Below are 27,432 nucleotides of genomic sequence, written 5' to 3' on the forward strand. Positions count from 1 at the left end.
CTCCGTTCTTCATTATGTAGGACTCTGCTTTTGTTATGGTCAAAAGGTGCTGAAACAGGTTGTCGCTTAGTACAGGACCTTGTTAACCCAAGCTTCGGGGAGTGCCACCTGAGGTGGGTGGGAACTTCTTGGGTCCAGCTGGATGTGACCCTGTCCTTGGTGAGATACTGACCTCGGTCTTTGTGAGGTCAAAACACACATCAATGCTAAAGGCCTGAAAGAACCACAGTGGAGGCGTGCTATTTATTTATTTATTGCTAGTTTTAGCAAAAATGACTGTGTCCAGGTTTGGTTCTTCCAGAACCTTCTGCCAATTGAAAGACAGGGAGAGGGGGAGCAGCTGGAGGGAATCGTGCAGCTGGCCTGGGATTCCACAGTGCTGGAATATGATGTGGTTTCCAGAATCTCACCCCAAAGTCCAGAAGGTTCTGGTTTTCATAAAAGGTGTATTTGCTGTTTTCTTTTATATGGTAAGTATTTGCTATTTTGAATTTAATTATCAACGTTGCTGTCAGTCTTGGGTTGTGTATTGCATAATATACTGTATTTATAAATTGGTGCAAAAAGCACAAGTAAATTATACATCAAATTTATTATAAAGAAATAGTAACTATTTTAACTTTGTTCAAGTATGTGGTAATCTGCTCCTATTAGAGTTAAAAGATGCAGTAAATTATTATCAGTTTGTGTAACTTAAGAGTATTCCATATAATATTTTTTTAGATTTAGATGCATAAAATTTTGAATGTGAAAATTGCAGGGCATTTTAAAACATATGTGGGGGATATTTTCCCATGTTCTGTTTTTCTTTCGCCATATGATTTTACATGTAATGTAGTCAAGCATACTGTGAATAGATTTGTCTACAATAAGGAAACCACATAGAACTACTTTTTTTAAATGTAGCTAGTATAACTTTACTAGACAATTTCTTTCACAGATCATTCTATAAATAATTTATACCTTCCTAGGTGAGTTACTTATTGCAAAGTTTGACTCATGCAAATGACCTCAAATCCATGTCAGCTTACTTTGCTGTGGCAACATCCATGTGAACCTGCTTTGTACACTGTGAAACTATTTCTCTCCAGCCTGTTCATTTTGTGTTTACCCTGGGCTGGGAAAAGACTTTGCCAAAACATTAAAGAACATTCTTTTCACTAAAGTAACGTCCTATCTGCTTTCAGAAGATGTATCTTTACGTTTCAACTGATTTTGTATATCAGGGTTTTGTTGTTGTTGTTGTTGTTGTTGTTGTTGTTGTTGTTTTTCTTTTGAGGGTCATACTTAGAATACATGAAGTTATTTTTCTTCAGAGTCATGTATCCAGATAACGACTGCATTGACACAAAAAAAACGACGTGTGAATGTTGTGCCTAGTGAGTAGGTTATGTCCTTCCTGTTTAATATTTTATTTCAAGACGTTCTGGTATTTAAAAATGCCATTTTTCAGCTTGAACCATTTATTTTTGTAGCTCAAACAGTGGTCATACTGTTTCAAGAGTGAGTGTTGTAATTGCATAGCATTTGTATGCACTTTATATTTTTCAGGAGTTAAATTCTTAATCACTTTGCGCATGAAGGCTGTGGGCTCCACCTTTGCGGTGTTCTTTGAAGCTGAGGAAGGACGTCATGGTGAAGGCTTAGAATCCCAAGTTTTTGTGGGGTGTTGAGGAAAAACCTAAATTTATCTCCTGCGTGCTATGAAGAAAGCAGCAGGGAAATTTTAATCCAATCAGCCATCAGTCAAGCCCCCGCCCCGCCCCGCAGTGAACACTATTGAGGGGCTTTTCTTTTTAGCAAATGAATTTATTTGTATTTAAAAAAAAAAAAAAAGGATCACAACAGAAACGTGCTTAGGAGAATCTGCATGGTGAGGAAGTTGTGTTAGAATAAGACAGAGACCCAGCTCCCCGCAGAGTAAGCCCTGGAATGAGTTGGAAATCCCAGTGAGCCCAGAGTGGTACCTGTTTACTTCATAGGGTTTGCATTTGCCACGTGTGTGCCCTTCCCGGGTACCACTTCATAGACTACAGTGAGTGTCCTTTGAGCTCTTCCAGCCACAGGGCGCCGGCAGCAGAAGTTAGTAGCATTCATGCCACCTCTTAGGCCAGCTGAGCACTGGAAGCAGTGGAGGCAGCTCTCCCAGGCGTCTCCGACATAGGCGTAGGCTTACACCGTTCTTGACTTTGGGAACTGAGATAGTTAAATGATACCTATGGGATTCTTCTTCATGGTTAAAGTTGCTTCATAATTTTTTTTTTAAATAATTGGCAAATGTTTTAGTAGATACTGAAGAAAGTACACTAAAGACCCCAGCTTCTCAAATTAGTAAAGATGAATCATATGGTGTCCCACAAATTAATGAATTCAGGATGAATTAGGCATACCGTACACTAACTCTCAGTAAACTGCAGAAAACCTTGTGTAGGTTTGATCCCATTTGAAATGCACTGAAACTTCAATAGATAGAGTAGGTCTAGACTTGCCCAGTCATTTTCTTGTTGCATAAGGAATTATTTCTTGACATAAAGTGCTTATAAAGCAATGATTCCTTCTTGGAAATTTTTTTAATCGAAGCCTCCAAGCCAGGAGTGCCTGAGCTAGATTTTAAAGTTATAAAGAAGTTTCATTGTATTTTTAAAACCTTTTTAAAATCAACCCCTTTTTTTCACCTTTTATGATGTGCAGGTATTAAGTTGCTTTTTACATGTGGAAAAGTTAGCCTGCACTTGTTTTTAAATGCAGTAACTAAGACAGTTTTGTATTTTCCCATCAAAGAAACTTTTCAGTGCGAAACAACTGGTTTCATACCAGTTCCATGCTTTGGTTTTAGCAAAATATTTAGAAACCAACCACAAAAAGTTTGTACATTGAGATGGTCAAGTTACATAAAGACTTCAGTTTCATCTTTTCCCACTCTCTCTGTTCTGAGTGCCATGTTGGTAACATTGAGAGAAGATGGACACTAGGCAATTGGTAGAAGAAAAACAAATCCATTCTTACTGAAAAAAACAATCCTGGTACATTAGCCATCTGTTATTTTATGGTGGACAGTTTCCTCTTAATGTTTGTTGTTATGTGTTGGCAAAATAAAAGTGCCTTAAGTTAAAAGTTTCTGTTGAGAGACCCATTACAGAAATCAGTATCAGTTCAAAATGCAATGATTTGGGTTGTTGTTTTTTTTTTTTTTGCATGTCCATTGTAAATTTAATATTGTAAATGTATTCGAATTCATTTACATGCCTATGGCTGCCTTTGATTAAACTTCTTCCAAAAAAAAAACTGTCCGGATGTTGACTTTGTTCATTTCTGTTTCCTGTCATATTACTTGAATGTAAGTTGTTGCAGAATCACTACCAAGTGCATTCCTGGCTGTGCACTTGTATGGTCCAGAATCTGAGGTCTGGGGATTCTGAATGAGAAGGGTGCCTTGTGGGCGAAGCGCCTCACTTCCATATGTCCATCCTTGACTTGCTGTTGAGAGCAGGGAGTGGTTAGGCATCTCCCATGTGATCTCTGGCTTGGGGGCTCCCAAGGCCACACAGTAGAGCTGAAAGGGGGCCCCTGTCCTTGTGAGGATGCTCCGGGGTGGGCGATTTGTAATTCTTGGAGGGTAGGCTACAATCAGGACCGGCACAGTAATCTGTGCATGACCAGCACTGTTTTGAGCCTGACAAAGATAATTTCCTCTGTCATAAGTTGTTGCTTGTTTGATAACTAAGGTGCCATTTTCATGCAGTATGTATTTCCCATTGATTCGGGGTCTGTCGATTACATAACCACTGGGTGTGGTCCACCTGATGTTGGGCTTAGGGATTCCGTCAGACATGCAGTGCAATGACAGAGACTCTCCGCTCATGCTTTTCACTATCCCAAGCTTGTATGTCAGAATAACTGGCTGTTGGCCGATTTCTAAGATGATCAGTTTCTCAATGTGGCCGACTTTATTTCTAGCAGCACACCTGTATTTTCCTGCATCTTTGCGAGTTGTTCTATGAATGATGAAAGAACCATTGCGTGCTATCAGATACTGAGAATCGTGCGGTCTGTTGGAAAACTGGGTGCCATTTGGTAGAATCCAGAGTATTTCCGGTGGCGGGTTTCCATCCACAGAACAATTCAGTGTTGTGGACTTCCCGAGGTGGCCAACTATTCTTTCGTTGAATGGATTTCGGAAAGTTGGTCTTCTCAGCATTTCCAGCACTTCCAGCTGGACCACCAGCACGCTCTCTCCTCCTTCATTCTGAGCCACACAGGTGAAATCGGCGGAATCCGAGAGCCTCACGTTCCTGATCTCCAAGGTCCCGTTTTCATGGACCGTGATTCTACCTCCATGATACGGGGCTCTGAGGTACACGTTGTCTGGCATGATCCACGTGACGTGAGGAGGCGGTGTCCCTTCTGCTCTGCAGTCCAGGTGCTTTTTAGAATGCCTCACGGCTGTGACTTTAACTACAGTTCTGTTCCTATACAGGCCATTGATCAGCGGAGGCATAGAGACAACGTCCATTTTGTACAGTTGGGTGTCATCCCCGCTGGGATTGCGGGCCACACACAGGTACTCGCCAGAGTCCAGCGGCCGTACCTTGTTGATGGTCAGAGATCCATTGGCATGGAATGTGTACCTGCCATAGGAGAAGGAGATGGTGTTGTGCGATGGCAGCAACCAAAATACTTTTGGCTTGGGTTCCCCAGTGGCCTCGCAGTCCAGGACAGCCGTGCCCCCGGCTTTGACCTTGATGTCGCTCTTGTAACCCTGCCTGATCCGTGGGGCCGCCGTGATGACCGTGAGGTGGACCTTCATCTCGTCTTTGCCAAGGGTGTTCCGGGCGTAGCAGGTGTAGTCGCCTTCCTCTGTAATGCCAACTTTGTTGAAGTACAAGGTTCCATTGTTGAAGAGGGTGTACCTCTTGGGCCTGCGGCTGCTGTCGGCCTGCAGTGCACTGTTGATCACCGTCCCGTCAGGCAAGCTCCATGAGATCTCCGGCACCGGGGAACCTGAAGCTTTGCAGTCAACTTGGAAGTCCTTCCCGAAGGGGACTTGTTTTCGGAAATGCTGTTTGTGGTCAATTTTGGCAGGCTTCAGCACTAGGCTGACGTGCATCAGGGTCAGGTCGTCTCCCATCTTGTTTCTGGCCACGCACAAGTAGTCTCCACCATCCTTTTCTGTAACTGACTCGATAAACAGGGATCCGTTCGGGTAGAGGTGGATTCGGCTGCCCATCCTGAGGAGAAGACAGACCCATTTCAGTGTGCGGTTATCCCTGGCTTCAAAGGTATGATGGACAAAAATGTATGCATATGAGGGGTTCAGTGGGTGTTTTGGTGTATGCAGACGGCTTGAAATGAACGCCACAAACTAGCTGGCATTTCCATTCCTGACTGTGTAGTTATCTTTACCGTGAGTCGCGAAGAGGTAGTATTTCTGTGGTAGAGTGTATCTCCTTCCCACAGTTTTGATGATAGGGAGAATGCTACAAATAATGGATTCTATGTCTAGCTATCATTTTTGCGATATAGATTAGTAAACAAAAAAACTTTGACAATTAGCCTGATCTTACTGCACTTTGGAAGGTATTATTATTATTAGATTTGCAGAGGGATAAGGAGAGAGAACTTTGATCTGCTCATTTGTTCCCCAAATGGTCATAATGGTTGAAGCTGGGAACCAGGAATTTTTTTCAGAATTCCCATGTGTGTACAGGGGATCAAGTACGTGGACCATCTTTCACTGCTTTCCCAGACACATTAGCAGAGAGCTGGATTGAGAGTGGAGCAGCTGGGACTTGGACCAATGCTTGTATGTGATGCAGGCACCCTAGGCAGAAGCTTAACCTACTGTGCCACAGAGCTGGCAGTGCCCATTATGTACGTCACACACTGTATCCCACCAACGAGCATCAATTAAAATGTTTACAAAGGTTGGCCATTTGTGCCGCAGTTACACTGCTCTTTGGAACACTTGCACGCATATTGGAGTGCCTGTGTTTGTGGTCCAACCATCTCCACTCTCCATTCCAGCTTCCGGTCATTTCAGTAACCTGAAAGGCAATAGGTAGATGGCTTGGGTGCTGGGTCCCTGACACCCACACAGGAGATGTGGAGTGGTTTCCATCTGTTGGTTTTGGCCTGGCTGTGGCCAGAAATAATAAATATTTTGGGGGTGAACTGGTGGATGGGATGTCTCTCTTCTGTTTCTCTTTTATATATATATTTTTATATATATATTTGGAACTTATGTATATATTTGAGCGGAGGAAAGAGAAAAAGAGACAAGATCTCATCCATCTGCTGCTTCATTCTCCATATCCCTTGTATGGCAAGGGTGGAGCCAGGTCAAAACCAGGACAAGGCAACTCCGTCAGGGCTCTCCCACATGCATGGCGGAGTCCCAGGTACTTGGGCCATTGCTGCCTCTGTAAGCACATTAGAAGGGAACTGGAATGGAAGCGCAAGAGAAAGGACCAGAACCAGAAAATGTTTCCATGTGAGTATATTTAATCCCAGATCTGAACTACTTTGGGATGGGGCATCATATCAGTGCTGGGAACAAGTCCGACCTTGACATTCCGAGCAGGAATGCTCTATCACTATGTATCTATTGCTAAATCCAAACAACTCCAAAATAGGAAACCATTCTGATCCCAAGTGCTTCAAACACGGGATATTTAAGCAGTAGTAATGAGTATTTAATAATTAGGCCAGAAAACTGACTTCTACTTAGCCATAAGAGGGAGCAACAATGCTAAGACTAGCAACTGACCTCCCTTTATTTACATAACTATAAGGTGATGAGGCCGAACTGTCCTGACATTACCACTGGAAACCACCAGATGGCAGATGTTTCCTGATAAAAGCCCAGTGGATATTGAAATGCTAATGTGATCTAAAACAGACATGAAAATCCATGTATGCTTTTCTTCTTGGAAATGTAAAATAGCTAATGCAATTTTTGAGAAAAGAACCTTCACGGTATGAAGGCTTTCCTAGGCAGCCTCACTTCTATTCCCCAGCAAACATAGCATAAAGTTGAGAGAACATTGCAGAGAATCATTTAATGGGTCTCTGTGTCCTTTTTCACTTCTAAGGTATTCAAGGACTTTGGAAAGTTTAACAAGTTAAAATTCACTGAGCTGGTTCTCAAACCCCGTTTTACTTTCAACTAATGTGTCCCTTGCTATTACTCTTTCAAAAAGCATGCAAATTTGGCAGTGTATTTACAACAACCTGTGCAGTTTAAAACAAGCCTGATGATCAGATCCCAACTCCAGGAAAAAAATTGTTTTTGCTTAATTGGTGTGGACAAATTTGACTAGGCATTCGATTCTTAAGCTTGCTTGAAGGACTGTTATATGCAGCAGCAACTAAGCACCTATCAGTCTTGGCATAACTCATCCATCACCTGCAGCAGAATGAAAGTGGAGCCAAGTTTATGCTGTTGAATTGCAGCTTCATCTCCCAGAGCTTGAAGCAGTAGGTTAGGATGGGGTAATCTAGGAACCTGTTGCTTAACCAAGTCAACAGGTAACTTCAAAATAATGAAGCTGGTGACTGCAGTTTTCATGGCCATCAAAGTCGCCTGGGTGAATGAGGGTCGTCTCCATGCGCCCTGTAATTTATCCTAATTGCATCATTTTCAGAAACTAGCAGTGACACTCAACGTTACTGAAATGTATACCGGAACTGGAAAGAGAAAGCCTAAGAGGTGCTGAGATGTGGAGACACTTGGTTTCTTGCAGAAACAGAATTTGCCCTAATTTAATGGGTTCTCGGGCAATGTTATTACGACTGATGGAGTACTAGGAGGGTCCTTCTCCAGGCCCACCCCAGTCTGGTGCACCCGGAGCTTGTAAGGAGTCTGAGACTGTAGTAGCCACTTCTTTCTGTGAACTTGTATTTTCAAGAGATTTTCTCTAAGTCTCACCTAGAAGTTTCCCCTAATAAAAGGCGGAAAAAATGTTTACAAGGATCGAAACAGGAAAGCACCTCCAGCCTTTCCAATGCTCTCTTTTAGGAGCTTTCCCACAAGAGGATTACAAAGACCTCATGGGAAAGTGGTTACTTAATAGCACAGGGCAGGGACTGTGGCACAGCGGGCCACACAGCCACTGCCTGTGATACCTGTATCCTATATTGGAGCACAGTTTCAGCCTTAGCTGTCCTGTTTCCTATCCAGCTTCCTGCTAATGTGCCTGGAAAGGCAGAAGGGGGCTAGAATGCTTGGAGCTACTTATCACCCACGTGGGAGACCAGGTTGGAGTTGCAGACCCTTGGTTTGGGCCTAGGCCATCCCTGGCCATTGTGGCCATTTGGGGTAGTGAAGTGGCGGGTGGAAGATCTCTGTCTCCACCCATTTTCTCTCCCTGCACTCTATCAAAAAAAAAATCTTTTAAAATGTGGGTAATAAGAATGTGCCATAAATATTTTTTTGAAACACCCTCACGATTCACTCATGAAACTGTTTTAAGACGCAGCAGGTCTCATGGGCAGCCTGACATTCTAGACCTGCAGCACACTCCCACGCAAGTCAAGCTTCCATAGGAAAAGCAGCAGTTCTGCACTGGAAGATGGAGAATGGTGAAGCCAGGGGAGGGACATCAGATATACTGAGTATGCGGCCAAGAAAAAAAAAATAAAGACGATTTGGTGGAGTTGGCTGGCAGGCTTTGCCAAAATGAGAGGGGTTTGCTAATTTGGGGGCATTTGATCAGCAAAGTTATAAAAAATCCTCATGTGTCACATTGAAAATCCTTGTAATACAAACTCCTAAAGCTAAGAAGTAGGAACAGTAATAGCTTTTGTTTTGCAACAGAATTTTTTTTTTTATTTCTGCTGACTGTCTAAAAAGCAATGATCTGGGGAAAAAAAACAACTTCATTTTTTAGGTTAGGTAAAAGAATTGCTGAAGCGTTGCCATAGTGATGGTTACATTTCGTGATGAAAGCGTGCAGTGCCTCCACCTCTGGGGGGACCAAAGAAGTGTTAGTGACATAACATTTTTTTTTTTCGGTCTCTCCCATAGCAGAGCCTAGTCTGTTCCTGAAGTATTCTTCTGATGCCAAAGAGCAACGGCCTCAGGTCTTTGTGATGTAACTTTGGCAGGTTTGTTGGAACGTCTGAGATTGACTCTGATCTCGACGATGCGTTTTAGAATGCTCGAGACCTCCCTTTGCCTTTTGTCAGACACTGCCTTACACATCTTTCATATCTCTCGATAAAATCTTTCCATGTTTAAAATTTAACGCTTTGTAAATGTTTTGGTCCTGGATTCTATTTCTAGTCTATTACATTCTGTGTATTTATGCCCGTTGAGAATGTGAGGGTTATAACAGTGCTAATACAGGTTTTGGTGTGGATAATGGAAATTGTATTTAGAATTTCCCAGAATTAAGAGTGGTTTCTGGATAACTGGCAATCATCCCTATATACTGTGGAATTTTTAACGTCACTCATTTCAGTAACTAGAACTGGCCTTTAACGTTAAAGAAATGCATAGAATACATTGAAAGCAAAAATAAGATGATGCCTTGTGAAAATAATTTCAAGATTGAGTTTTAGCATTTAACATACATATTCAGAATATAGTAGTTCAAACACATGTGGTTTCTAAAATTCACACTTCATAGAACTAATGCTGAGCTAAGTTCAATTTAACATCAGGCCATGTGATTTGGATGATATTTGAAAAACTTGAAATTAACATTTACTCTTAAAGGTTACAAGTTAAAGTAATTGGTATTCATATCAGTTCATTCAGATATTCTGACACTAAAAAAGTGTTTATTCTTCAACTTCTATGAATGAGTCTAAATTTATACCTATGATGTATAAATGCTCAACCAGGAATATTTCCTGTTAATTTTAAAAAAAACCTGCAGCAAGCAAAATTACCCTATGAAGTTGTAAATTTTAAACACTTGTCACCTACATAAGTCACAATTATTATTTTCCAAGGATATGGTGTGATCTATAGAAAATCAGTCATAAGTATTAATATGCGTATGGGAGAGCAGCCTAGAAAAGGATATATGTATATTTGATAACAGTGGGGTCAAGGAACTTCTGAATAGATTCTACTGGTTTGTGGCATTCTTGAAGTGCTTTGCAGTATTAGAAAAAAAAAATCAAATGCCAATTATTACACTGAAGTTTAACATATACCAGACCCTATGGGTCTAATACCTTGATTGCATCATAAATTTTTATGAAGATAGTGTGTAAAAAGTGGAAAGCAAATGAGGTTTTTAATTTAACTAGACTCCAGAAGTTGCCCCATTTTAGAGTTCAATGTGTGAGGCAAAAACCTGGGTTTTATATGCAAATGATCTGAGAGAGATTGGGTTGCTTTGGAGAGGACTGCCCTTCTGTAGAGTTTGCTCCCTGAAATTGCTGCAAGCCTTGTTACATCACCTGTTTCATTTCAGAACTCACGCAGTCACACGTGTAGAGAGATCATCGCAACTCAGCGGTGCGGATTTACCTGTGCCATTGGTCAACGACAGCCTTGGATGGTAACCTCCAGGTTATCTGGGGTTTGGGTTCTCCTGTGGCTGAGCAGTTCAGTAGTAATTTGTCCCCAAAATTCACCTCCGTCCATTTCTGGGATGCAACTTCTATCCTGGGAATGGTGTCTTGCTCTTCCACTGTGAGTATCACCACTCTTCTCTCCGAGCCAGTGGAGCTGGTAGCAATGCATTCGTACGTGCCCCTGTCCGAAGAGCCTATGTTTCTTATATGCAGAGTTCCATTTGGATATAAGAACAACCTGGAATTAACAAACTGTAATGGCTTCACCGTAGTACCGTCAGAGAGGACCCAGTGCACACTGGGCTGAGGGGTTCCTTGTGCAGTGCAGGGAAGTTTCAAGCTTTCACCCCAAGCCCCTACAAGGACTTGCCTCTTCTGCTCTAGAATCACAGGTGGGGCTGCAATGACTTGGATCTTAACTAGCACTGAATCCTGTCCAGCGGCATTGCTGGCTGTGCATTTGTAAAAGCCACGATCGTAAATGCTGATATTGTGGATGACCAGTGTTCCTTCAGCTGTCACCAGCGCCTGCCTGTTTCCCTCGGATGACTCCGAGACTACTGTCTGGTTTGCAAGTATCCAGGAAATCACGGGGCTTGGCCTACCTTCCGCTCTGCATTTCAGTTCCACGCTGCTTCCAGAATGCAAGGTCATCTCTTTGGTGCGTTTCTCCAGGATCCTAGGGGCATAGGACACCACAGACAAGGTGACATGAAGGTAGTCTGTCCCATATGGATTGGATGCTGAGCACAGGTACTGTCCACGGTCCTCAATGTCCACCTTCTGGATGGACAGGGTGCCATTGGGGAGCACCTGGAATCTGCTGTTGTGTTTTCTTTTAGACAAGTCAAGTCCTGATAAGAAAATACAGCCACAGGTCACCAAGGTTTAAATAGAAAACATACAGCTATCAGGCTACTGAGAATAAAATTAGGAATCTGATAATTAGGTATTCTGATTTTAAGATTATCCCTGCATTTCTTTATATATGTAGTGTAAATTGAAATGCGAGTGGAGTGGTTCAACACATTACCTCTTTCAAATCATAGTTTTTTTGGATCTGCTTTCAAAGAGCTTCAAAAATCTACTCTTAACATTTTTAAACCTGATAAGCAAGCAAGAAAGCATGCCACTGTCAAATGAGAATACTAACAGTATCAGAGTTTGCCGAAAAGCAATATTCAAACTAGTATTGATGTCTGGATTTGTGCCCTGGAGCCCTAACACCTAACTCAAGGGCAGAGTATAAAGACATAGTTTCAAGTACCTGAAGAGACCCTGGTCCAGTGGATGGTGGGCAGAGGGTTGCCACTAGCCTCGCAGGGAAGAAAGGCATCCGAGTTTGCTGAAACTGTAAAACTTGCAGCTTTCCCTCCTACTATTCTGGGCTTTTCAAATATATTCCTAAGCAACGAGTCAAAGGGAAAGAGTTTGGAAGTTGTCGGTTTTTGAATGGGTTTCTCAAAGCCACTTTTCTTTGCATTCTTCTGTCTGTCCCAGCTTGAAGCCTGAGGAGTGGCTTCGATTGAACCCAGGGTGGACAACGTGTTCAAAGGTGGGCTTTTGCCGGCTTCAACAGTTTCTGGATGGGACTTGTCCCTAAATGGGCTTTCTGAAAAGGGAGTAGTAGTCCATTTCAGATTCTGTGATTTCGCTGTCTCAAATGCTGGCATAGGAGTAGTTTGTGACCCATTAGAGTAGGCAAAGGACGTGGTACCGATTGTTGTTCCAGCTGTGACCATGGCATCTGCAGGAGCCTCCCATGACGGGGTGATCTCTGCAGCTAATTGCTGGGGACGAGGACTGTGCCATGGAGAGTCCTGAGGTCTGCTCACTGCGCTCACCATCCCCGGGGAAGTAGATACTGCCACTTTGTCAGTCACCGTATTTTGGCTAAAGGCTGGAGAGGTGACACTTGGCACTGGAATTGCCGTGCCGCTCTGTAGTGGTAGCACCGTTGAATGTGTCGTCATCATTTTCCTAGTTGTGGTCATCTTGTGTGATTGGCTGGACGAAGTCGTCTGAGAAGCGATCGTGTCCTTCAATGTCTGAGGACTCTCCAGGGGGAGTTCTTCAATTATATCTGTCAAGTTAAAAGCGGTTACATGAAGACCAGCTGTGCTCGAAATTCCCTTTGTGTTTTCAAGGGGAGAATGAGTGGAAGCGGAGACAGCAGGTTCATTCGAAGTTGTGGCTGTGCTCAGCATGGGAGAGGTCCTAGCAGTGGATGTGCTGAGGCCAGAAGCCTGGCCTGGAGAGATGTTTGGGTCTTTCCTATTCTGACGTTCTTTTTTCCTTTGCATTTTTTGTGCCCTGCGTCCTGGTTGGGTTTTGTAGATCATGGCAGATGCAAGGACAGTTGGGGGGGTTGCCAGTGTGTCTGCTTGCCCTGAAAGGAAGCTTGTTGCACTTGACTTTTTGCTTGTTATAGTAGGAGGCATGGCAGGATAAAGCGGGGAGTGGGGGAGCTCCTTGGCTGCAGGAAGCCTTAGCGGACTGTGTGTCTCCACAGCGGAGTCCTCCGTTGTGGGAAACTTGACAGTTGGAACTTGCATGAGGCTTGCCGAGAGCATTGAGAAGTGGGCACTTTGATCCGTGGGTGAAGCGGCTGATGTTTTAGAGAGCATCTTGACTGCGCTTTTTTGTAAACCATATTTACGCAGATTCCTTAATCTCTCTTTTTGGCCATGGTTATTTACAAAGGGTGGATTCAAGTAAATTTTCCTTCTTGAAAATTTTGTAACAGCTATAGAAGCAGGCACTGATGCCTGGGTGATGGCTTCTGAAGGCAGTGACAGAATCGCTGCATCTCTGTTAGCTTCGCTGGTGCTAGACACACCTGCGTCACCAATATTTGTTTTACGATTTTTCTCCATGGATGAGGATGGTGGGGTGTAAGTCATGCGTGTACTTGTTGGAGTCACCTGGGTATTTGCAGCACTGAAATATTTTATCGTGGGTGTGGTTTGCTGAATAGATTCATTTGATGTGTTCTCAAATAGTAGTGATGGGTTTTGGACTGGAGCTGTAGGCAACCCTGGTATAACTATGGCGATGGTGGCGTTGGGAAGGGTGCTGGTGTTGGGAAGGGTGCTGGGAGAACTTGAGAGAGACAGTGCTGTTGTAGTAGTGGCAACAGGGGTCCTCCTGGGAGGACAGGAGGGGCATATCTCACTGAACTCTGGGGTCCAAGATACAGTATTGCTGTCTTCAGATTCACCTTTGCCCGTTGGCCTTACAATTCCATATCTGTGCCGCCGGAGAGCTGGAGTTCGATGTGGGCTGATAACACGGCCCCTGACCCAAGTTTTGCGCCGTCTCCCAAAGCGTCTGGGCAGGGGTATGTCAGCCGTCCTGTTTCTGGCGACCTGCAGCTGCGAAGGAGCAGCAGTGTCTGGATCAGAAGCGGATGTGGAAGTGCTCGTCTTTGGAGTCGTGTGAGGATAGAAGAGGACATCGCTGGGATCTCGGGTGCCCGGGACCGGTGTCTGCTGTCCCTCCGTGGCCGTTCCTGGTGGTAAGAATATGGCTCCTGCGTTGCTAGTGCTACTCTGCATTTTAGAATGGATATCTTCGATCACAGTTCTTGCTGAGATTGTACTTTGGGAATGCTCTCCTATTCCATTCTGGTCAGCATCCTGAAAGTCGGTTGTTCCAGGGGGCAATGAAAAGACACGGAATGACTCTTGTGTGGTTGTGCTCTGCATTTTGCTTGACACAGCTGGGCTTGCATTCTTTGATCTGGTGGTGGTTTCCACAGCGGTCGGTAGTTTGACATCTACATGGTTTTCAGGTGGTAATATTTGAGGACTTGTAACTGGGGAGACTTGAGTGCTAGCAGGTGTATTTGTCATGGGGCTCTGAGATGTCTTTCCGGAGTCAGCAGTCACCATCCTGGCTGGAGCACTGGAAGCTTTGGCTGCCAGGACCCTGAGTTGCTCACCTGGAGGGAGCAGGCCAGGAGGGTCTCCTTCCTTGGTAGGGACCATCAGGAGCTGGGTGCCAGCGGAGTGCAGCCGTGCTGTAGTGAGTTCCCTTTTGTCTGACCCAGCATTCTTCTTGGCCTTCTCCAGCAGTGCTGCCCAGTGTTGTGGATCGATCCTCTGTGCAGAGGGGGGAAAGTGCCTCCTGTGCTCCCGAAAACGGCGGCCTGCTGGGTCTCCACGGCGTCGCTGGCTTAGCTCCAGGAAGTTGTGCCTCTTCCTTGTGCTGGAGATTGGTTTTTCCAGCCCAGGTCTCTTTGGAGCCACAGGGAGTAGTATAGCTGGTCCCTTCTGAAGGTGTGCAACTGGACTGGACTCCTCAAGCCCAGATCCTTCTGCTTGTGCATCATGTTGCACTGGCCTTTGGCCTGTTCCTTTGACTGAAACTTGGAAAATTAAAAAATCAACCCCAGACGGGTTGGCAGCTATACAGCAGTAATGTCCTTGGTCTTTTGGCGTGACCTGTAGTATTCTTAATGTATTATTCTGAAGAATTTGCTTGTCTTTGGAGGATTCAGAGAGCACAATATTTCCTGGAAGAAGCCAGCTGCTGGAGGCATCTGGGGCACCACTAGAATCACATGGGAGATCTAGTGTTTCACCAAGCAAAACGGTGTGATGAATGGCGTCTTGTTGATATGCTTCCATAGAGGGGTCCACCACAGTTATCCTATAGGTGAGGATATCTGCATCATCATAGTTGGTGCTTATGCAGTGGTACAAGCCTGTGTCAAAAGTGTCGGCCAGCTGCAGTTCCAGCTTTCCATTTTCATCTATGAGGATCCGTCCATCCTCACTAACGTAAGGGGCTCTCACCTTACTCCCATCAGCCAGAAGCCACTGCAAATGGGGGGGAGGATCTCCTTGGCCGGGACAGTCCAGGCCAATGGTCTCACCCACCAAGACAGTGTGCTCCAGTTTAGTATGGTTATCCCTTGTAATCATGGTCCATTTCTGTTTCACTGACCTTTTCTCTGCCCTGGGTAGAGTCACATGGGTTTCGCTGGAGTACTGAATCTGTAAGGTACTGAGTGTAGTAGCAGTTCTGTTTAGTTGTAAGGAAATTTGATCTTGCATTAACCAAGTGGGATCTGCTCTGAGGTCAGCCTCTATATTGGTAAAAATGTCTTCAGGCTTAGGATCCCTCTGTTTGTATTTGTAACACAGCTGTGGTGTTTCAGTGAGCAAGTGACTCCTTTCAAGTACCAGAGGAGACTCGCTGTACAAAGCCAGAAGTCGCCACACTGGCTGAATGTGACTGTAATCTAGACTGCACCTGAGAGATGCTGCAATTGATGCGTTTAATATGACGTGGTCCTTTTCTTCCGTGAATGCAATCGGTGATGTCCTGGAGGGCTTTTGGATACTGCAGACCATGTTAGCTTCATTTCCAGATTGGTCTGTCATGTTCAAAGTGAGAGAACCAAAGGGTGCCATGAAGTCTTGGGGCGAAACGGAGGCAGGAGCACTGTCTTCCACAATGGTTAGGTTCCTCGGCTTGCGGGATGTGCTGATGCTTGGCTTGGCACACAGGAAAGCTGCAGCTGGGACCGCGGCCAAGGGCTTGCCTTTGGAGCTCCTGGGGTTAGCACAAAGGGGACACTGCTGAGCACCGGACGGGCCTCTGTCTTTTTTGCATTTTATTACATCTAGGAAAGATCATAATCACATGATTTAGCATTTGGAAGTTCTTCACGAGTGAGGTTTTGATAGAACTAAAGACTAAGATTTCCAAATTATTTTTAATAGACAGGCGGTTGTGTACTTTTCCTCTGAACTGATTTTCAAAAGCTGTCTACATGTGTCACTATAATATGCATTGGCACAGATTTTCAATTTTGTAATTCAATACTATATTTCTCATAAAAATTAGATGATACATATTTGGTTAGGACTCAGGAAACATCAGATGAATCAGTATATATTCAAGGAAACAATACCACAGGCTCCTGTTCTTATTAGTAGCATTTTAGTCATACTTTAATGTATAATGTTTTAAAACATTAAAGTAGAAATTCATTGTTCTTTAAATGATAAACAACCACTTATAATCCCTTATCTAAAACCCAAGGTATCTTTTTTTTTCCTGCTATGATGCAGAAGAACGCTGACTGGTATATAAAACAATTTGGACTGATGTAGCTTAGTGGCAGACTAGAGAGAAATGGATGGATGGAGCAGAAAATGAAACAAATAGGCGATTGTCGATTGAAATGGAAGGTGATTGAAAAGCAGATTTAGAAATGCTAGATGGGCATGAGTGATTGGATCAGCCTGATCTGTTGAAGTCAGAAGTGAACAAATATCGGAAGGACACAAAGGTTATCATATTTATGGGTATTTAAAAGTCCCCATTTGATGAGCCTACTTAAATGGCATTGGCATTTGGCCAGTTGCAAACACTATGGCTTAAATGCATTCACAAGAGGTCGCTGGCAAGGCTGAACAGCTGTGTGCTGTCATAGGAGGTCCTTTTGTTACTCACTTTCCAAAAACTTGATAGCAGAATACCCTAGCTCACTCCCCAAAGAGCAGAGAGCATAGCCGACTCCAGTTGCACTACACCTCATGACAGAATACTCACATCTTTGTGTACTAATATTGCTTAACATGCGGGCCAGTGGTAGGAGGCCTTTGCTATCCCATTATTTTGCCTCAAATGCAAATCTGATCATCTCTGATCATCATCATTCTCTCCAATCACACTAGGATCCAGTCTCATGACAACACTTTCCAGGCTTCCGCTCTGGAATGGCCTTCTGGCTCTGGCATAAGCCTTCTCTATTTCCCTAACACATGCCATCTCATCACTGTGTCCACGTAGCACTTGAGGATCCAGTGTGAGTGGTCCTTCTTCCGAGGCACCCAGCTCCACATCCTCCTGACCTTTCTCTTTCACTTTCCAGCCTCACTGTAGTTCTCTTTAGCTGTCAGTCTACTATGAGCTGTGTTGTCGTTTACCCATGTGTCCTCAGTTCTGAGAGAGAGATGCTTTCGGAAGGAAGAACAATGGAAGCAGGAAAGGACAGAAGGTTCGATGGAAGGACAGATTCAGGAAGACTGGGAAGCGTAAATCGGAGGTTGTATTTTCTACACATTTTTACTTTAAATCTGTCGTAAACCTGGAGTGCTTTATTGTAGTATCTGGCAGTTTTAATGCAACTATCAATCCTGTATCCACATGCACTATGTATATATATATATGTATATATATATACATATATATATATACATACATACATAGTCGTAGCTCTTTAAATTTTATCTCCGATTGCATCACACGCATTGCTGATAATACCAATTTTTCTATTTAAGTTATTTTGAATAAGATTACGTTCTGGCATTAAAATCAGTAGTTGTATATTTGGAAAAATGGAAACATAAGGACATTCATATTGGTGGGACAAATGTTAGAAAAATGAGCACAGATTTGTATTAAATAGGAAAGTAAACCAACAGTGAAAGATACAAGTAGATGAAGAAATGTGACTTTTGACTAGTGAGATATGCAACAGTTGCTTAGCTCATGCCTAGTGAAGTCTTGATAATTTGAGGAGCTGTCAATCTCCTAGAATAGATAAACTTTTCACAACCTAAGAGATTGATTTCTTGGCCTGACAGGATTATCCTGAGCACTCAATCAAAAGAGCACATATATAAGACATCTTCAGAAAGCTTACAGAAATGTATATTGTGGAAAAACTATGGATTTCAAAGTTGCAGCACCCGGTTTTGGATTGTCCATGAACATTTTCTAAAATTTTAATTCTATTTATTTGAAACGCAAGATCTATCTTCTAGTAAGCCCCCAGACATCCACAACAGCCAAGGTTGGGTCAGGCTGAAGCCAAGAGCTGGAAATACAATGATTTGAGCCATTATCTACAGTCTCCCAGTGCACATTTAGAAGGGTGTTGAAAAAGTTGTGGTGAGACTTGATTTAGGCAATCTGTTTCAGCCATTGCATCAAATGTCCATCACTCTAAGAACTTTCTAAGGTACCCTCATATGTAGAAAAATTGGAATATGGTATCTAGGTACACGTGTTTAGAGTACCTGGCGGTAATTCCTCGTTCCATTCTTAACTCCAGCTTCATGGGAGGTAGCAGAACCGGTTTACTCATGTGGGAGGAGAGGACTGAGCTCCCAGTTTCTAGCTTTGGCCACAGATGTTATGACATGGGGGATTGAAGCAATGAGAGAAGATCTCTTTGTTTTATGTATTTAAAAGGAAGAAAAAAAAAAAAAGAATGACCACAGATATCTAATGGATGGATGGTGGGTTCAACTGTATTCATTATCAGAATAACTAAAATGAACATTGAGTTACACAAGAAATTTTTGAGTGCTTACTGTGCTACAGACATAATCTAAGGATAAATTAGACATAGCAAAGGCAGCCAAACTCTTACACATTAATATGACCCATTTGAGAATGGAAGTGCAGGCCAAGTTGTAAGATGATGAAAATAATTTTCTGATGTGGGTGAGTGGTAGCTGGCAAGAGGTGGTAAAACAGCCTGTGGTAGGTCAGGAACTAGTTCACGGTTATTAGAGCAAGTGTCTGTGTCTGGGATAGGAAAGGGCCCTGGTGGTTGAAAAGTTAGGAAATGAGACTTGAAGACAGGCCAGGGCCACCCAAAGAGGACCTGAGATGCAGGCTCAAGGGCCCAAGGTTTATTTTCTAAGCCAAGGGGACGCCAACTTCTTATGCAAAGGGCCAGGGTAGAAAGACTAGCAGCTTTGTGGACCACAGATCTCTAACTTTCTTCTCTCTGTCCTGGTAGCAACGACACAGCCAGAGAAAACAGATTCCTCATTCCTGAATTACTATTGAGACTTCATTTTCTCTCCAGCTAAATTACCATGGCCTCTCAACTTACAATAAAAGCAGCTCCAACAAAATTTCTTTTATTTAATTAGGACAAAAAAATAAACCTGGGTACCTGGCTTCTCTTGTATCCAGTCAGATAACCATTGTAAATGGCAGTCACACGACCATGGATTCCCATGAAGATACAGGCTTTCCAGATCAGCCATGTAGGAGATCATCTCATAGGGGAGGGTGGTCAGGAAGTTATCAGATAAGTACAGGTACTTGATGAAAGATACTTTAAATATCCGGAGGAAGCTCATAGAGACAAAAGTGTCTGGATGAAGCTTGGTGAGCTGATTTCCTTCCAAGTGAACCAGGCGGAGAAAGGTGAGTCCATGAAATACCTCTGGGTTTATAAACTCAATGTTGTTGTGGTCCATATGCAACCGTGTCAAACTCCAAAGACCTTGAAAAGTATCTTTCTCAAGTTTTTGGATTTTATTATAGCTCATCTTTAAGACCTAAGGACAGAAAGATGAACACATTTATTTTGCCAAAGGCATTTTCAAAAGAGAAAGCAAAATACAAGTTGAAATTAATCCAGTGCCATATCTGTGTTTTGTTTGGATCCTTAAGCAAGAACATTAGTGGCAAATACAAAACTGAATGTTCAGGAATATTGGTAGGTATCAAGGAATTATTACTAAAACTATCATGATACTATAGTTTAAGAAAAATCCCTTAACTTTAAGATAGAGAAAGCATGGATAACTTGGATTTTTTTTTTCTAAACAATTCAGAGTGGAGAACAGCAGATAGAGGTGCTGGTGAGACCCTGGGGACCCTCCAGTCCTCCCTTTCCATGGAAGATACTGTGCATGAGCTGCAGTGGACGCCTGGAATTAAGGAGAGTACACAGCCTGCTGGATGCTGCATTTGCATGTAAATATACTCCAACAACTGTACAGAAAGTAGAATTAGTTTATTTTGGTACATAAGTTTATAAAATCCTGCATAGTTTTTTTTTTCAGAACATGCATTTCTACATTCTTTCTGAAGACTCATGTATACATGGATGTCTTGCACGAAAATAAATATTTGCAATTTCATTTCCATGAGGTGTTTATCATAGGTAAGAATTTACGTATAAGAGAATGTCAGAATGTAAATTGCAAACTGGACAAGACATTGACGATAGAGCAATAATACATTGTGATGAACATGTATTAATGTGCTGTTTGTACAGCTCATGACGGCAACTAAAACTGAAGAAAGTTTATTTTGTGTAGGGTGTATTATTTCCACAGTAATTTTTAAGCAAAGTTTTATGGTATTTCAAATAGACTAAGATTTCCTGAACCTAAATTTTTCATTAAATAATGCAAAGGTTCTTCAAAAAGTTAATGGAGAATGCATGTTAGGGAAAAACTATGAACTGTTAAATGTTTACACTAACATGAATTTGTCTCAATTCCATTTTCTTCCTTTTCAGCCACCCTCATTGATTTTAACTTTTTACCTTGACGATAACTTTAATGAATTATAATTCCTATGCTGTAACATTCTTTAGTTCTGTGAATATACCAACCATTTTATACACTGTAAAGAACTCTCTCCACTAAATTGATAAAATTACCACCCCAGATAAAAATCAACACCCATTAACACTCATTCCTTCCAACCTCCCATTCCTGAGCAACCCCTAATCCTTTGTTTCCATAATCTCTTCATTTAGTATAAACAAAAGCACGTGACATGTAACCCTTTGTGTCTGGCTTCTTTCCAGGGGTCATTCCTTCGGTGTTACACACACATCAACCCTGCCTGCCTTTTTCATACTGATTAGTACTCCGTTACAGGCACCACATTTATTTAAGACCTGGCTTATTTTGTCCTCAGTTGATGGATATTTAGGATTTTTAAAAGAACACACATTAGTATTAATATGATTAATAGATTTTGATTACTTCAATAGTGCTTAGGTATTAAATCCCTTCTCTAGTTAATAGAATGTACTCATTCTGCTAAAAAAAAAAAATAGAATGCATTTAACAGAAAAACATGAGAAAGAATTGACACATGACACAATAGACCAAGACAATTTTCTCAAATGCCAAAATCCCTGATACGCAAAGAAATTTTGAGAATAAGAGACTTTGGATAAGAATGTTATGCTATATTTCATGAGACATTGCTTTGACTTTAAACCAGACACGGTTGCACTTTTCCTGAAGAGTGATTTTACTTATTGTTCAATTTAATGATTTAGCTTGTAAAGTTTTATGTCCTGCTTAGTGGTCAATATACAAGTGAGAAAGTAGCAGTGATATGAGTAAATTAATTACAGCAAACATATATGTGGAAGTCTTACAATAATTTGTGAGAGCCTCTAAAACTTGAAAAATAAGAGCAGTTGGGTTGCGGCATAGAGGGTTAGGCCATCACCTGTGATGCCTGTATCCTATACAGGTGCCACTTGGGGTCCCTGCTAAAGGCCTGGGAAAGCAACAGAAGATGGGGCAAGTCCTTGGCTCCCTGCACCATGTGGGAAACCTGGAAGATGTTCCTGGCTCCTGGCTTCAGCCTGGTCCAGTTCCAGCCATTATGGCCCCTTGGTTAGTGAACCAGCAGCTGACTTTCAAATAAATAAATCTTTTAAAACTATAAATAAATAAGTAAAACTCAAATTTTAATTTATAGAAAGCTAAGATTTAACTAGGCTAATTTCATGTAAATCACTTCATTGACCTTCTCTGTTGATGTCTGCTTCCTTCTCTTGTTAAAGATATTTATTTTTATTGGAAGGATTTATAGAGAGAAGGAGAGGCAGAAAGATCTTCCAACCACTGGTTCACTTCCCATATGGGCACAATCATTGGAGCTGAATCGATTCAAAGCCAGGAGTTTTATCCACGTCCCCCATGTGGGTGCAGGATCCCAAGGCTTTGGGCCGTCCTTGACTGCTTTCCCAGGCCACAAGCAGGGAGCTGGGTGGGAAGTGGAGCTGCTGGGATTAGAACCGGCATCCAAAGGGGATCCCTGAACTGGCAAGTACAAGAGTAACCAATTGAGCCATCCCTCTGGGCCCATGTCTTTCTACTTTACAGAATGGCTGTTTCTGGAGACTGCGGGAAGGAGCCACTTCTCAGGTACCTGCCCTTCTCCCTCCCTCCCGCTCCGTCCAGGGTCTTACCTGTAGGGCATGCAAGTCCAAGAAGGTCTTAGCAGCAATGGTGCGGATGCCGTTGCTGTGGAGCATGAGCAGCTCCAACTTGCTCAGGCCAGAAAAGTCTCTTTCCGTCAGCCTAACTAAACTGTTGTACCTGAAAATAAGCACGTTATGCTAGGCATTAGCTAAGTCATCCAGATGTCAAAGCAAAAGCACACAAAACTCAAGGCCTCTCATTTTTCCTTGGCTCTAAGGAGATAATCACATGCTGGAAATAACACTGAAATTCATCAGATGCCACTGAAGGTTGCCTGCCCATCATTTCAGGTTCACAGTTACCACTTACATTCCTGGAACTGCTCAGGCTCCTCATTTTCTAACCTTTAAGTACACGCTGTTCCTTTAGGTGGAAATCACTTTCCTAGTTAGGAACACTGGAACCCAGTCATGCTTTCTCTGGAACCGCCCCCTCCTCTATCGGGTGGAATTGATTCATTAAGGCCAGGTTAAAAAATCCTGGACCGCAGAGCCAAGGTTTGGGCTTCTGGTTTAGGCAGAGTGATGAGCGCAAGTAATTAGGACCCCCCAGGAAATGTCAGACTTTCCATGCCTTAGTTTCTTCATCCAAAAAACATAGGTAATATTAATTTAATTCTCAGAACGCCTGCGGATTCTGAGTATCAATAAGGTATTTACCCCAATGCCAGCGCACGGTAAGTCTTCGTGTTTGCTGTTACTATTAGCGATTGTTCGCCAGCATTTTGTCTGCCCAGGGCAGTTCTTATTAAGCTGTACTGACATTCATCTGTCTTCTCCCTTCAGCTATCCTTGTTGCTTGGCAAAAGTGATTAATTTGTTTTGTTCGTTTGGCATTCTGCAAGTATTGTCAAAGTACACACTTTTTCATGAACCGTTAAAACGGGGGCATGTTGCAGCATGTTGAAGTAGGCATGCATTTCAGGAAAGTTCAAACTGAACGCTGCAAAGTAACCTTATAATAGTATAGATTTTTCATGTCTTTTTATATAGAAACTTTCAATTGCCCTGTTATCTCTTACATGGTCCTTGTCAACAATTAGGATGCTATCATAATTTTTAAGCAAGAAAATGGAGCCAGGACGAAGCTTTCCTCCAATCACAGGCTTTCCAATCTACCAAGAAAATCCGCAGAATCCAGAACTAGCAAAACCAGCAATAAGTTCCTTATCGTACTCAACAAACAAAAATGTTCATGAACACATTCCAAAAGAGGGATATAATGGAAAAATTGTGGTTGATCTCTCTCAAATCAGAGACACAAGATTTTGTATTTAAGGAGATAAGGGCCCGGCGTGATGGCGCAGTGGTTAAGGTCCTCGCCTTGCACGCCCGGGATCCCATATGGACGCCGGTTCTATCCTGGCAGCCCTGCTTCCCATCCAGCTCCCTGCCTGTGGCCCGGGAAAGCAGTCGAGGACGGCCCAAAGCCTTGGGACCCTGCACCCGTGTGGGAGACACGGAAGAGGCTCCTGGCTTCAGATTTGCTCAGCTCCAGCCGTTGCGGCCACCTGGGGAGTGAATCATCGGACGGAAGATCTTCCTCTCTGTCTCTCCTCTTTGTATATCCGCCCTTCCAATAAAATAAATCTTTTTTTTAAAGATTTATTTTTATTATTTTTTATTGGAAAGGCGGATATACACTTCCGATGATTCACTTCCTAAGTGAGCACAACGGCCGATGCTATGCTGATCCGAAGCCAGGAGCCTCTTCCAGGTCTCCTATGCGGGTGCAGGGTCCCAAGGCTTTGGGCCGTCCTCGACTGCTTTCCCAGGCCACAGGCAGGTAGCTGGATGGGAAGCGGGGCTGCTGGGATAGAACCGGCACCCATATGGGATCCCAGGCGTGCAAGGTGAGGACCTTAAGCACTTGCGCCACCGCGCCGGGCCCCCAATAAAAATAAACCTTAAAAAAAAAAAAGACAGGGACCCACACACCCGAAATTGATGCGTTCCACATGGACTGGGATGCCGTCTGGGATGGAGGCCAGGTAGCGGAATGTGCAGTGCACTTCTGTAGGTGTGTAGCAGGTGCAGCGACGGGGACAGGCCTTGCCCCCTGGGGTGGCCACCAGGCACATCACACCGAAGGAGACCAGGATGCTGGTGATAGCACTGCCTCTCATCTTCATCCTGCAAGATCACCACCTCACAGAGTTACGAATACAGTGCAAGAAAAGTCCTGGGATCAGCACACACAGGAACTGTGGGAAGCTGGGAGACCTTGTCAATGGCCAGTTTCAGTCATGTCTTCTGTGACAACTCCACCCCATACAAAATCATTACATGTGCTGGCCTCACACTGAACTTTCTGATGTAGCCGGATGTTTACTGTGAAAATGTCTTCACAGCTTCCCACTTCCTATCAGAAAGCAGTAATCCCTAGGACTCAAGAATTCACAAGAGGGAAATGAGACAAAGTTATTCTGACAGCTGATAACACAGACTAAGGCTTAATGTTCTGTGTATATACTAGTTTTTTTTTTCAGAGTAGCTTTTGAAATGTTGATTTGCAGCAGTATGAGTTCATTATAGATTTGAAAAGTAGAGAAAAACGACTTAAAATGCTACGGTTTTGATAGTAACATTTTGCTGTACTCCCCTCAAGATTTATATTGTGTGCATATGTGCAAGTTTCAGCATACATTTATATGTATGTGTATGATTAAGTTTTATTTTATAGAACATGTGATTACTTGATATATAATGTGTTTTTCATTTGATTTAACCTTCGAACACATTTTTAAGAGCTGTAATAATCCCCTGGAAGGGTGAATAAATATTTCTAACACGTCTTAATCTTTGCCAAAACAAAGACACATTGGACACTTCACTGCCAAATACTGACCACAAGCAACTGTAAGTGACCAGTTGAGAGGCCTTGAACCCTGGCTACATGCCATCATGGCCACACTGACCCTGACGGGCATCATGCTCTCAGGTCATCCTGCTGCCGCTTTTCTTGGTCCTGTCTCCTCCTCTCTGTCAGGAGAGTGGGGGAAGCATAACCAAGTAGGAAATATGCTCAGCTTGCTGGAAAAAAAAAATGGTATCTGTTACCCACATGTGGGGCAAGCCCAGGAATGAAACCTAATACCCCTCCTGAAACTCAGCACATACAGGGGCTGAAATAAAATCTTTGTTACACTGTTATAAGAAAAACAATCCACATAACATAAATCTCATTGTTCCTCCGAATAGAAGTGTTTCTCTTGGATTCCATCTGCAGCAGTCTTAGTTACAAACCATGTCAGCAGTAACACGGAATGTGAATTGTATGTGCACAAGGTCATGATTCGAGTTCAGCCCAAATTAAAATTGACTGTAGGATGAATGCCACGGCTTCCACGTTATCATTAGGAAATCCAAGGAGACAGCAGGATGATCCTTCAACTACAAAAGTTACTGACATGCCCGCGGGAGACTGATTTAGAGGCGAATGAGAAGAACACGTGGACAGTGACTTCACACAAAGGCAAACAGAGGCAATGGAACGGGAATGGACAGTACCTGAACTCTTCCCGCTGGGTCCTGAATCCTCCTGTGGCATAGGGAGAGACGGCGAATCTTCCCAGGAAACGGAAAACCGTCCAAACCCGAATGAGGCAAAGTTCCTGTTCCCACAGTGAGCCAACAGCCTAGTGTCTTGGCTTGCAGCTCCGGAGTGATGCTCTCCAGAGGGAGGGGGCGGGGGGCGCCTCCACGGCTGCAGAGCGCGTGCTTTCCCGCAGCCCAGCCAGTCCAGGAGCTTGCTGACGATCCCAGGGCAGCGGGGAGGGTGCAGTTACAGAACCAGTGCCCAAGTGCAGCCTGAATTCATTTTCTTCAAAAGTGTGCTGTAGTTCTGTGTCCCTGAACTGTACACTCATCATTAGTGAATTTCGTCCCCCACCCCCAGGTTCCAGGAGTTTCTAACTTCAAATTGTCTTTTTTTTTGTCACATCTGTAGCTACTCTGAGGCTTACCTTTACCTTTCGTTCCAGCTGTTTTGTTCCCCCCCCCCTTTTTTTTTTTTTTCTTCCTTGGCACCAAGCGGCTTTCTCCTTTTTGCTTTCGCGTTCTTCCTCTGCTGCGGAGCGCCCTCCCCCAAGCCCGGAACTTCCCAATCCTCAAGCCCCACCACCAGGCTCCTGGCCAGCCCCAGGACTCAGCTGTGGCTAGCTCCATTCCCACGCCCAGACCCTTTGCTTGGCCGCGGGTTCCCAGCCTTTTCCAGGGAAAGGATTGGAGCAGCCGCTCACCTCTCTGCCCTCGGTGACCAATGGGCTTGCACCGCCGGCCAGGTCCGGAGCTCGGCCGCAGCTGTGTTAGCTTAGGTCCAAAGCCCCAGGAGGAAAGGCGGGGTGAAGTGACGCTGCAGGAGTGTGTGGGGAGGGGCCAGTAGCCAACCTGGAGACCACTGCTGCTTGCTTCTCTTTCGGAATCCCTGGGTTTTCTCCATGCACTGTGGGCTGGGTGGTGGGGCAATCCCGGGGTGGCCGCCTCTTTCCTCCTTCACAGGGTCCACCTGTTGATGGTATTGGTACACGGGATTGCTTTAATCACTGCAGGCTGTTTCAAATGCCATGGTTACACCCAATTCTATTTGGAGACAGCAAAAAAAAAAAAAAAAAAAAAAATCGGTGATGCTTGCAGGTAAAGTTCTCTTTTGCTAACATCAGAGATGCTGTTTAAAAGTTTTAAGTATTTACATACTTAGATGTAATACTTATGTATTTAAGGTGAAAAACATGGAGCTATTAGGAAATACGCGTAGTAAGAGTTGCTACAGCCCTCGTAGTACATAGATCCCACCCTACTTTTTTCAGGCAAGAACAGGTAAAACGTACTTTGAGCAGGAATCCAGTATCCAAAGCGCTTTTGTTATACATGTGTTCTTTAGTTCATGCCCCATGGTC

The 27,432-nt window shown here is 43.5% G+C and overlaps 1 protein-coding gene across 1 annotated transcript; it reads right to left on the reverse strand.

Annotated features, from left to right (window-relative positions):
* Positions 1–3,322: 3,322 nt before the first annotated feature.
* Positions 3,323–24,666, reverse strand: IGSF10 (immunoglobulin superfamily member 10). Its single transcript, XM_040974791.1, has 6 exons — positions 24,473–24,666; positions 22,523–22,652; positions 19,460–19,850; positions 11,798–16,162; positions 10,484–11,384; positions 3,323–5,228 (listed from the first exon to the last, which is right to left on the reverse strand). The coding sequence occupies exons 1-6, from the start codon at positions 24,664–24,666 to the stop codon at positions 3,323–3,325; spliced, it is 7,887 nt and encodes a 2,628-aa protein (XP_040830725.1).
* Between the last annotated feature and the right edge of the window lie 2,766 nt (positions 24,667–27,432).

Source organism: Ochotona curzoniae, unplaced genomic scaffold, assembly GCF_017591425.1.
Source record: "Ochotona curzoniae isolate NIBS_2020 unplaced genomic scaffold, NIBS_Ocur_1.0 contig_2599, whole genome shotgun sequence".
Classification (NCBI taxonomy): Eukaryota; Metazoa; Chordata; class Mammalia; order Lagomorpha; family Ochotonidae; genus Ochotona; species Ochotona curzoniae.

Coding starts and splice junctions, on each gene's coding strand:
- IGSF10 (XM_040974791.1), bottom strand. CDS start 24,666: ATGAAGATGAGAGGCAGTGCTATCACCAGCATCCTGGTCTCCTTCGGT. Junction 22,653..24,472: donor GTGGAACGCATCAATTTCGG/GTGTGTGGGTCC, acceptor GCTTATTTTCAG/GTACAACAGTTTAGTTAGGC. Junction 11,385..11,797: donor CTGGACCAGGGTCTCTTCAG/GTACTTGAAACT, acceptor TTTTCTTATCAG/GACTTGACTTGTCTAAAAGA.